The 13,059-nt window shown below is 42.6% G+C and overlaps 1 protein-coding gene across 2 annotated transcripts in view; it reads right to left on the reverse strand.

The window, feature by feature from the left end:
• dennd2b.L (DENN domain containing 2B L homeolog) overlaps positions 1-13,059 on the reverse strand; it is a 71,938-nt gene that overhangs the window by 37,747 nt on the left and 21,132 nt on the right. For both annotated transcript variants that reach the window (XM_041589691.1, XM_041589690.1), the window contains one exon: positions 1,214-1,318. In XM_041589691.1, the coding sequence (XP_041445625.1) occupies positions 1,214-1,293 (80 nt within the window). In that variant the 5' untranslated portion in view covers positions 1,294-1,318. The remainder of the gene's footprint in view (positions 1-1,213; positions 1,319-13,059) is intronic.

Genomic DNA, 13,059 nt, shown 5'->3' on the forward strand with positions numbered 1-13,059 from the left:
ACTTCACTCTTTGATAAATCCACCCCAATGTAACAATAAAGCTGAAAGAGAAACACTAGTGAAAATTCCCCCTTGTTACAAAGGCTTACTATCTATCCAATGCCCCATAGATGCTTGTTGGGCTCCAGATTATCAGTTTCCCCATTTGCTAAAGCAAAACCCACCGAAACATAACTCTGGCGCTCATCCCTTGTTTGACATTGTTATAGTTAAACTATATTTAACTGTATTTAACTCCATTGTTCCACCAACACATGAATGACTCTTAGGGGCAAATTCACTAAGATGCGTAGTTGCGCCAGCGTCCGATTCCCCACACTTCGCCAGGCGTATTTTCGCCAGCGCTACGCAAATTCACTAAAAGTTGCGCTCAGGGGAAGCGTAAGGTTGCGAAGTTACACTACCGCTAATTCGCCAAGCACAGCGAAGTTACGCTAGCGATGCTTAATTTGCATACGGCGCCAAATTGAAGTTACAATGGAGGAATACGTAGAATCACTACACAAGCCTGGGAAACCTTCAAAACAGCAAATAAAATGTTTATTTTGCCCTACACATGTGCCCACTGTATAGTTAAGTTGCCATGAGTTAGGAAATGTAGGGGGGAAGGAGGGGAGCGTTTTTTGGGACTTTTTGGGACTTTTTTTGAAGCAATCCCTATCTACTCTATTGCGCTTTGCCTGGTCTGAGGTGGTGAAGGAAGTCTAGCGTAAAAGGTAGCGTTCAGAAAAATGCGCGCTTCAGTGAATTTGCGTAGTTATGTCCATTGCGCAAATTCGACAGGCGTAAGGGTGCGAAGTAACACTACGGCAGCGTTCGTTAGTGAATCGCCGAATTAACGAAAATGCGCTACGCTAGTGAATTAATGCTAGCGTTAGGCGCTTCGTCCTTTAGTGAATTTGCCCCCTAGATACTGAGTACAACTTGAGTATCTGATTCTGGCCTCTATCACATCTAACCCCAATGCCAACAGGGAGCTGAATCAGGGAATAGCCATGTGGCAAGTGATGCCAGTAGTAGCCATGTGGCAAGTGATGCCAGTAGTAGCCATGTGGCAAGTGATGCCAGTAGTAGCCATGTGGCAAGTGATGCCAGTAGTAGCCATGTGGCAAGTGATGCCAGTAGTAGCCATGTGGCAAGTGATGCCAGTAGTAGCCATGTGGCAAGTGATGCCAGTAGTAGCCATGTGAGTAACAGCAGAGAGGGTTCTTACCGTTCCAGAGTGTCCCGGGGTAATTTACACCAGCCTGTCCTTTGAGTGATGGTGGCATTTTGGTTGCAAGTCATGGTCATTTCTGCCCTTGATGAACTGAAGAACCTGAGAGGAGAGAAGTAATGTGAGTTTCTTCTGATTGTCCTCGTGTATCTGAGCATTCTCTAATGGGAGTCTCCTGCTAATCTCTGCCAGAGTCATTATATGGCCTGTGTGTTCCCCCACTAGTTACTGGGTATTTAGGATACGGCTCTGTCAGGCACTCAAAAGCTCGATTTGATCTGTTTCCTAAACTTTAATGACCCCGTGTCTTAACGAGATTTTAAAGAACCATAAGAAACATCTGTCAAATTCCAAACAATATTTAAATACATACAAGTGCTTGGGGGCAAATTCCTCCTCACAACTCATTCTGGCACATGTTTACTTCTATCAAATCTATCACTTCTCACTTTTTAACTAATGTATCCCCAAGTCTTCTGCCTGATTTACCCCATTTTTTCTTTCTACCTATTGCATCCCAATGTCTACATAATACATCCAAACTTTTACCTAATGTCTCCCAAATTCTACTTAATGTATCCCAACTTTACCTAATGTATCTTCTAATGTCTCCCAACTTCTACCCAATGTATCCCAACTTCCACCTAATGAATATTAACTCATCTCCCAGCGTCTGCCAAATTTATCCCAACTTCTACCCAATGTAACATAGTAACATAGTAAGATAGTAAGTAAGGTTGAAAAAAGACACATGTCCATCGAGTTCAACCTTCTTTTTTTCTTTTTATTAAGTACCTATCTGCCAGTTGATCCAGAGGAAGGCAAAAAACCCATCTGAAGCTTCTCCAGTAGACATTAAAAGACATTAGGTCCTTTAGTTACATTTGGTGGACATTGGGATTATTGGGTGGAAGTACCTCTACTTCCACCCAATATATCTTCTAATGTTTCCCAACTTCTACCCAATATATCCCAAATTCCACATAATGCATCCCAACTTCAACCCAATATACCCCAACTTCCACATAATGTATCCCAACTTCAACCCAATATATCCCAACTTCCACATAATGTATCCCAACTTCAACCCAATATATCCCAACTTCCACATAATGTATCCCAACTTCAACCCAATGTATCCCAACTTCTACTCAATGTACCCCTTCTTCCACCTACTGAATCTTAATAACACAGCTCCCAGCTTCTACTTTATACTGTATATCCCAACTTCTACCCAAGGTACCTCAACTTCCACCTAATGAATCTTAACAACCCATCACCCAACTTCTACCCAATGTACCTCAACTTCCACCAAATGTATCTTAACAACCCATCTCCCAATGTCTATTTAATATGTCCCTACTTTTACCCAGTGTACCCCAACGTCCACCTAATGTATCTTAACAATCCATCTGCTAACTTCTACCTGATGTATCCTAATTCCACCTAATGCATTCCAACCTCTACATAGTGCATCTCAACTTCCACACAATGTACCCTACTTCTACACAATACATCCCAACTTCCACACAATGTACCCTACTTCTAAACAATGCATCCCAACTTCCACACAATGTACCCTACTTCCACACAATACATCCCAACTTCCACACAATGTTTCCCAGCTTTCACCTTAATCTAAGGTCTCCCAACCACTACTTCATGTTTCCCAACTTCTACCCATTGTATCCCAATGTCCACCAAATGTAACTAAAGAACCTAATGTCTTTTAATGTCTACTTAATATATCTCAATATACTTCCACCCAATGGATGCCAATTTCTGCCTTTTTCCTATTGTATTTTATGTCCCACTATATTGTTGCCTCTGATCTACCCCAAACTACACCCTGTCTAACATATCCCCCTCTTCCTATGGAATATTCCTCTCTCCCTTTTCCTTGCTCTGCTTCTAAAGACTCCGCAAACATTCACACGACCTGAAAAACCACAACTGGGTTCCTGCACCAAAGGAGAGAATAATGTTTGGCAACACACAAATATGTACAATTTAACTTCTTGCAACACAAGTAAAACAAATACGTTCTCTGTGTAACAATTCAGAAGAAGAAACAGACTGAACAAGTCTAATGAATGTTCTGGAAACCACACGGAGAGACCAATGTTTCATTAAACTGACAGATGTTACAGAGACAAAACCCTGTCCCTCCAGCCTCCTATTTGTTATAGAGACACGAGGAGGAGGAGGAGGAGGAGGAGGAGGAGGAGGAGGAGGAGGGAAAACAATCTCCCATTTGTTCCCAATTCAGAATTCGTTAATTGTATCATTAGATTCACAGGTGCCTCATATACAAGATTATTGCCTTGTGTCTTTAGGAAACTCATAACAAAGAATAATGAATAATGTTGCAATTTATAATTCATGCAAATACTTATAGATTTATATATAGGCCACTAGGACCTTTTTAGGTTTTATGTCCGAGACCCCCTGACCTTCACCAGAGCTTCCCTAAGTATAAAGCTGCCCCCTGAGACAGAGACAGAGGACTCAACTAGAAGGTCTCTTGGGATAACGTTTGTGAAGAAATTGCTTTCTTATATACACTTGAAAGTTATGGAGATTTGGGGTGAGTGCTTATTTGTACCCTGGGTACCCCTGAAACTATAGCAGGGTGACACCCCAATGTTTCTATATATCTGTAACCTTGTTATGAGCTAAGGGGGCCCAGTCTGAAGGTCAGTTAGGGGGAGATTTGGGGTGAGTGTTTATTTGTACCCTGGGTACCCCTGGAACTATAGCAGGGTGACACCCCAATGTTTCTATATATCTGTAACCTTGTTATGAGCTAAGGGGGCCCAGTCTGAAGGTCAGTTAGGGGGAGATTTGGGGTGAGTGCTTATTTGTACCCTGGGTACCCCTGGAACTATAGCAGGGTGTCTGTTACCCCAATGTTTCTATATATCTGTAACCTTGTTATGAGCTAAGGGGGCCCAGTCTGAAGGTCAGTTAGGGGGAGATTTGGGGTGAGTGTTTATTTATGCCCTGGGTACCCCTGGAACTATAGCAGGGTGACACCCCAATGTTTCTATATATCTGTAACCTTGTTATGAGCTAAGGGGGCCCAGTCTGAAGGTCAGTTAGGGGGAGATTTGGGGTGAGTGTTTATTTGTGCCCTGGGTACCCCTGGAACTATAGCAGGGTGACACCCCAATGTTTCTATATATCTGTAACCTTGTTATGAGCTAAGGGGGCCCAGTCTGAAGGTCAGTTAGGGAGAGATTTGGGGTGAGTGATTATTTGTACCCTGGGTACCCCTGGAACTATAGCAGGGTGACACCCCAATGTTTCTATATATCTGTAACCTTGTTATGAGCTAAGGGGGCCCAGTCTGAAGGTCAGTTAGGGGGAGATTTGGGGTGAGTGATTATTTGTACCCTGGGTACCCCTGGAACTATAGCAGGCTGACACCCCAATGTTTCTATATATCTGTAACCTTGTTATGAGCTAAGGGGGCCCAGTCTGAAGGTCAGTTAGGGAGAGATTTGGGGTGAGTGATTATTTGTACCCTGGGTACCCCTGGAACTATAGCAGGGTGACACCCCAATGTTTCTATATATCTGTAACCTTGTTATGAGCTAAGGGGGCCCAGTCTGAAGGTCAGTTAGGGAGAGATTTGGGGTGAGTGATTATTTGTACCCTGGGTACCCCTGAAGTCCAGGCATTTTCTATTTGCAGCACTGTTTGTAGCTCGCTGCATTTTATGGGACAATTTGGGAAAGTGCAATGTCCGTTCCGTGTCGCACAACACTCACTATTAATTCACACGATGGCCGTTACCCGGGGAGTTCAATGCCCTGTGTGAGTGGGAGGAAATTCCTGTATCAAACTCTTCCTCGGGGCCATTTCCGATATGAACTTTGGTTCAGCAGAATCTTTCATTTCTCTAATAACGGGGGCAGGAGAGGATGGAAGGGGCAGAGGCTCAGGGTCTGTGTATATTGGGCTGTGGGGCTCATTCACTACATATTCCACTGGGTGCCCAGATCGGCGCTGTCAGGATGGGGCTTATTCATAACACGACCGTTGCTACAACTGATCTATAAATATTTAAACATCGCATTGGATTCCTCTCCAGAAAACGGCTTCGTGCGTCACAGGGCCCCTTCTGTCTATTTTTGGGCTTCCAAAGTTTTTTATTTTTAAAGTGCAGGGGTCTGTGTCAGACTAATAAAAATGAGTGTTTGGTTTCCATGGTTACAGGGTGGGGGGTGCCCTTCAGGCCCCCTAATACAGCTGTTCCCATTCTGGAATATGAAGATTAATGACAATTGCACCACTGGGGATGGGGGAGTGCTGGGAATTGTAGTCCAACCGCAGCTGCTGTTCCCAAAATGACACTTGGGCATCTAACATTAAAGGGCAACTCTACCTGATATCATTTTAAGCAACTTCCCACATTCCATTCATTGGTCATTGTTACGGAGTTTCTAGTTGAGCCATTGCTATTGTCTGTCTGTTTCTATTCCCTGCACTGCTAGTTCTGACTCCTGTAACAATGTAACAGCCGATGTCTAAGCAGGACTTCCGATATGTGGTTTCATGTAGACTTCCATTCTGCTCAGAGGGAAGCAGAGCTTAACCCCCAATATTTGCATTCAGTTTGCCAGCGTCTGATAGGACAGACGAAGAAACTGGCGTAGCGAGCGCAGGAGGGGACAGACATTACCCCGCAGCCAGAGCTGAGCAGATTTTTCCAACATGTGGTCTTGATTTAAATTTCCAAGAAGGCTTATCTAATAGCAGGACTGGCTTCCATATTAAAAGCCAATTAGCCGGCCGTGTGCAAAGCGACGACCTCTCTGGGACTCGAAGGCAGAGCTCAAAGACCCCATTCGTGATCAATAACAAATCGCTGTCTAACTTCCCCTTTCGACCTCTCATCTCGGAAGTTACAGACGAGTCTAATGACATTAGAAACTAATGAGCAGGGATATTGCTCAGTTACCATGGATACATCCTAATTCCATTAACTTACTGTGTCCTGTTTTATGATGTAGAGAGAGGGATTCTCTAAGACAATTTGCAATTGGTTTTAATTTTTTTTATTATTTGTGGTTTTTGAGTTATTTAGCTTTTTATTCAGCAGCTCTCCAGTTTGTAATTTCAGCAGTCTGGTTGCTAGGGTCCAAATTCCCCTAGTAACCATGCACTGATATGAATAAGAGACTGGAATATGAATAGGAGAGGCCTGAATAGAAAGATGAGTAATAAAAAGTAACAATAACAATACATGTGTAGCCTTATAGAGCATTTTTGTTTTTTTTAGATGGGGTCAGTGACCCCAATTTGAAAGCTAGAAAGTGTCAGAAGAAGAAGACAAATAATTCAAAAACTGTAAAACAGAAAAAATGAAGGGCAATTGAAAAGTTGCTTAGAATGAGCCATTTTGTATCATACTATTTGAAAGCTGGGAAAAGGCTGATAATTAAAAAACTATAAAATAATCAAATAAGACCAATTGAAATGTTGCTTAAACTTAAGCCATTCTATTATATACAAAAATTTAACATAAAGATGAATCAGCCTTTTAATTTGTCTGCCCATAACCCAAAAATAATCAATCAATGTCCACTATCTGGAGACCAGTAGTGATGGGCGAATTTATTCGCAAAACGCCCGCGAAAATTCGCCGGAAAAAATTCGACGTCAAAAATTTTTTTTGGCCGGCGTCAAAAACAGGCGCCAGCGTAAAAAAAACTGGCACTGGCGCCGTTTTGCGAATTTTTCACAGTTTCGCGAAATTCGCCCATTTTTTGGCAAAACGGCGCAAATTCGCCCAGCACTAGAGAGCAGTTGTTTCTCTAATAAGACTACACTTGGGGAAGTTGACCTTTAGTTTCCTGTACATTGTTACTCTGGTTCTTCCTTTCCTTTCTGTGGTTCAACTACAACACTACTACTACTACTATTACTACTACTATTATTATTATTACTACTACTACTACTACTACTATTATTATTACTACTACTATTACTACTACTACTACTATTACTACTACTATTATTATTATTATTATTACTACTATTACTACTACTATTATTATTATTACTACTACTACTACTACTACTATTATTATTACTACTACTATTACTACTACTACTACTATTACTACTACTATTATTATTATTATTACTACTATTACTACTACTATTATTATTATTATTACTACTACTACTACTACTATTATTATTACTACTACTATTACTACTACTACTTCTACACAACTGCTGGGAATTGCAGCCGTTCCACTGCAGCAAAGGGTGCAGGGAGTTGTACGAGAATCAGCAATCGCTGGCACCGGCGTTCATGAGTCAGACTAGGCACTTGTGTCACCGGAGAGTAACGAGTTCCGACTGCCAAAGCCCTAGAAAAGCGCAGAGTCTGTCCAAATTTGCTTTTAATCAGTTAAAAACCCATAAAATTTTTCTTTTTTTTTTCCAGTAATTTTGTGTGCGGGAGGCGGAGTCACGGCGAGGGAAATTCATCTGTGACAGCGAAGGGGAAGAAAGAAGAAAAAATCAGGATGTGTTTAAGGTTTCAGCTTTGCCAGATGTCCCTATTAGGCAGTAACGTCTCATTGTTACTCAGCAATCACAATAAATAAGAGTCTGTAGCCATTCCTCTGCTCCACCGACGCAGGATTAAAGGGCAACTTGACCTTTATTTGATTTTTATTTTATCCGGGTTTGTCTAAAGGGGTTGTTGGCCTTTAAATTAAACTTTAGTATGATATAGAGAGGGACATTCTGAAACAATTTGCAAATGGTTTTCATTTTTGTATGAGTTATTTAGCTTTTTAATCAGCAGCTTTGCAGTGATCTGGTTGCTAGAGTTCATGTTAACCTAGCAACCATGCACTGATTTGAATAAGAGACTGGAATATGAAAAGGAGAGGCCTGAATAGAAAGATGAGGAATAACAAGCAGCAATAACGATACATGTGTAGCCTTACAGAGTATTTGTTCGTTTTTTTTAGATGGGGTCAGTGACCCCAATTTGAAAGCTGGAAAGTGGCACACAGGCAGATTCGCGACAAATCTCCTCTTCTTTGGGGCGACTAATCTCCCCAAACTGCCTACCCACCTGTAAATCGCCGGCGGGATGGCACTCCGATCCGTTTTCCGAAGTCGCCCTAAGTTTCATCGTGAGGCAATTTCCGCCAAAAATATCGGAAAACGAATCGCCACGAGTGCCATCCCGCCGGCGATTTACTTTTTAGCCAGCGGGAAGGCAGTTTGGGGAGATTAGTCGCCCCAAAGAAGAGGAGATTTGTTGCGAATCTGCCCGTGTGCCGTGACGCTTAAAGTTAACGTCAAGGTGAACCACCCCTTTAATGTATACGTAAAATATCCTCATTCTCAGTTCAGCCTTGCCTATATCTCCCTTGTTCTGAGAGTTCGAAGCCTCCCTTATAATCCCTGTTCCAACGGCCAGTACTGCTTTCTATCAGCGTTTAGTCCACTGAACTACATTTCCCAGCAGCCTCTGAGAGCCGCAGCCGGTGGCAGTTACAGATCAGTCTCTGGGTTCTACACGTACAGTGAGTGGAACTGAGCTCAGGCTCCATCACAAAGGTCAGTCATTTCCACTCAGGACCGCCATTAGAAATCGCAGGGCCCCATACGACAAAATTTCCTGGCCCCCCTGGGCTGCGCCCACCGCAAGCCCCACCTACAGGTCCGCCCCCCACCACGCAGTAAAAAAAACAAAAAAATATTGGTGGCTAGGGTTCCCACATGTTAATAAAAAATAAAAAGATACTGTGGTCAGGGCCCCCCATAGAAAAACATTTGTGGCCAGGGTCCCCCCATTAAAAAATATTGGTGGCTAGGACCCCACATGAGAAAAAAAAATTGGTGGCCAAAGTTAGTGGCCAGGCCCCCCCCCCCACATTATGAGAAAATTGGTGGCCAGGGCCCCTTAAATGTCCATGCCTTCCTGAAGTCAGTCAGAAGTGTGGCGTGGCCAGGCCCCCCTTACCCTCGGGCCCCCTACAACTCTCCCCCCTGTCCCCCCCTGATGGCTGCCCTGTTTCCACTTGTCCCTGGGCTCACAATGAATCAACTGACGCGGCAGTTCCCAAAGTGCAGAGATAGGGGAGACGACTAACGAGGGATCCTGGGATATCATCATCATCATCATCATCACGATTGTTCCTGCTAATTTAATGCGATTAAAGGGATACAGTGTATCTGTTTCATACAGTTGTACATTATAATGGGGGTTTTGCTTGTCCAGCCTTTATTAAGCTTTCTTATTTCTCTCAGAGCCCCAGTCCTTCATCCATAGAGTTAAGATCTATTCTATACACACAATGAGCCCCCAACATCTTAAGTGCCACTGTTTATATGGGAGCACACTCACCCTTAGGGCTCTTACTCACTTGCGTTCTGACCTGCGTTCCGTTTTTTGGCGTTCAGCCGCAGGGGAGCGCAGGAATAGACGCATGTCATTATTTCAAATGGGGCTGTACTCACTCAGGCGCATGTAGGTGCCGAACGCAGGTTGAGACGCAACATGCTGCATTTTTCATGCGTTCGGCGCCTACACGCGCCTGAGTGAGTACAGCCCCATTTGAAATAATGACATGCGTCTATTCCTGCGCTCTCCTGCGGCTGAACGCCAAAAAACGGAACGCAGGGGAGCGCAGGTCAGAACGCAAGTGAGTAAGAGCCCTTACATTTTTTTCCTGCTGCAACAAACTGAACGATGCTGTGTGCCAGCAGTGCATTGCCATTGGCTCCTTCATGCTGGAATCAGCCAATCAGAGCAGCTGAAATCTTAAATTGGCTCACTGATAGCTGTATATAAAGATGCATTAATTCTGGGGTCGGGTCTGGCAATGCGCTTTACTCACTGCATCAGGATAAGTGAATGGGCCTAATATCTGGGTCTGGGTCGGACAGAATCACTCGGTGCTGTCACACAATACACAGAGATTCCAGGAAAGTTTGATTGTGAAATCCCCAAAACCAGGAAGGGAGCCGGGATCAAACCAATCCAAGCTGCTGCTGTCGTCATTGCTGAAATTAAAGACACACGTTGGGCTTATCCCCCCCGTTAGTCATGGTTTCTCCTGGAAGCCCCTCGCTCAGTTCCAGTAATCGGACCTGGGTCACTAACAACAGATCGTTAATAGTCACGTGCCCAGACACATCGGATCAGGGTCCCCCCTCCCCAGAACAAAGTCAACCCAGTGAAACATTGTATCAGATTCTCTCCCCAATAATTATCTACAGATACAAATAAGTTCACATTGTTCCACTACATCGTTTCACGGCAGAAAGTACAGCTATGGGACCTGTTATCCAGAATGTTAGGGACCTGGCGTTTTCAAGATAACGGATCTTTCTGTAATTTGGATCTTCATACCTTTAGTCTACTAGAAAATCATATAAACATGAAATAAAGCCAATAGGCTGGTTTTGCCTCCAATAAGGATTAATTATATCTTAGTTGGGATCAAGTACAAGCGACTGTTTTATTATTACACAGAAAAAGGAAATGATTTTTAAAAAATTTGGATAAAATTGAGTCTATGGGAGGCGGCCATTCCTTAATTCGGAGCTTTCTGGATAACAGATAACGGATCCCATACCTGTACAAGTACCCTGGGACCTCTGACCCTGTAGGGGGAGGTCTGATAATCAGGGGCATAACAATAAACACAGCAGACCCAGCGGCAGCTTTTTCTAGGAATAAACAGAAATAACAGTATGTGTTGCTTTAAAGGGGATGTTCAGCTTTAAATTAACTGTTAGTAGGATGTAAAGAGGGGTATTCTGTGACAATCTGCAATTTGTTTTCATTTTTTATGATTTCCATTTTTTGCGTTATTTAGCTTTTTATTCAGCAGCTCTCCAGTTTGCAATTTCAGCCATCTGGTTGCTAGGATCCAAATTCCCCTAGCAACCTTACACTGATTCGAATAAGAGACTGGAATATGAATAGGAGAGACCTGAATAGAAAGATGAATAGTAAAAAGTACTATTAACAATAGATTTGTAAACTTGCAGAGCACTTGTTTTTAGATGGGGTCAGTGACCCCCCATTTGAAAGCTGGAAAGAGTCAGAACAAGACAAATAATTCAAAAACCATACAAAATAAACAATGAAGACCAATTTAATAGTTGCTTAGAAATAGTCATTCTATAACATACTAAGAGTTAACTTAAAGGTGAACCGCCCCTTTAAAAGATAAAAAATTAAAGGCAAACTAACCCTAAAATCGTCCCTGTGATAAAAACAGTTTCAGCAGCCACCGAATGCCTCACAACCCCTGGGCAGCGGTCACCTGACACCCCCCCAACAGGGACAATAAGCGTCTGACTCAGTTACGTGGCCCAGTGATTCAGGAAATCCTCAATTCCTCGCCTTTCAACAGGCGGCCGACAAATTGCCTATATAAGGAACCTGATTCTTCCCGTCTCCGGGAGCCATTCTTAGACGTCCTGCTCTTAAAATAAATAGACTTTATGTTACGAACCTGCCGCTTCAGCAATAAAACCACAACAAGCCCAAAAAAAAAAGTTTGTGTCTGGATTAAACATCTTGGAAACAAATGTCTTATTCCTCTCGCTGTGTAAGAACTGAAACCATTGTATTCGACAGAGTGTATCTGCGCTATATACAGTATATAAACGGCTATGGGACCTGTTATCCACAATGCTCAGGACCTGGGGTTTTCCAGATAATGGATCTTTCTGTAATTTGGATCTTCATACCTTGAGTCTACTAGAAAATCATATAAACATGAAATAAAGCCAATAGGCTGGTTTTGCCTCCAATAAGGATTAATTATATCTAAGTTGGGATCAAGTACAAGCGACTGTTTTATTATTACACAGAAAAAGAAACCAGTTATAAAAATTTGGATAAAATGGAGTCAACGATAGACAGCCTTTCCGAAATTCGGAGCTTTCTGGATAATAGGTTTCCGAATAACAGATCCCACACCTGTATATATAAAATGTTCAGAAGGAGCCGCATTCCAATGTAAGTGAATCCTACTGTTTTAAGGACCTTGATGACGGCCCTAATATGGACCGAAACGTTGGATATATAAGTATGATCATTCTTTTTTATAGTTTTTGAATGATTTGCCTTCTTTTTCCAGCTTTCAAATGGGGGTCACTGACCCCATCTAAAAAAAAACAAATGCTCTGGAAGGCTTCAAATATATTGTTATTGTTACTTTTTATTCCTTATCTTTCTATTTAGTCCTCTCCTATTCATATTCCAGTCTCTTATTCAAATAATGCGTGGCTGCTAGGGGAATTTGGACCCTAGCAACCAGATGGCTGAAATTACAAACTGGAGATCTGCTGAATAAAAAGCTAAATAACTCAAAAACCGCAAATAATAAAAAATGAAAACCAATTACTAAATGTCTCATCCCTCTCTACATAATACTAACAGTTCATTTAAAGGTGAACAATCCCTTTAGAACTCCCCACACACCCTATTTTCTGCCTGGGAAGCCAGATCCACGTCCCTTAGTACATTGCTGTCCATTGGAAGATTTATGGAAGTCCGTGTAGAACTCTGTTCCCAGTGTATCAATAAAGAGGAGACTGAGCCCAGAGAGAGAGGTGCCAGCTCCTGAATCTCTATAAACAGCCGAGTAAATATTGATGTTCCGCTAAGAGGGATTCCAGAGTATCTGGCCTAGAAGTAAATATTTTATTATCCCCCTTCAGATGATGGGAATGGGCTCATCTGGTTATTTTATGTACTTTAATCCTCAGAGCTGGGTGACCATTATCCAACTGTACTGGGGGTATAGTATGTGTAGCCCATGCGGGTTCCCAGGGGCCAACCA

This window comes from Xenopus laevis, chromosome 4L (genome assembly GCF_017654675.1).
Source record: "Xenopus laevis strain J_2021 chromosome 4L, Xenopus_laevis_v10.1, whole genome shotgun sequence".
Taxonomy (NCBI): domain Eukaryota; kingdom Metazoa; phylum Chordata; class Amphibia; order Anura; family Pipidae; genus Xenopus; species Xenopus laevis.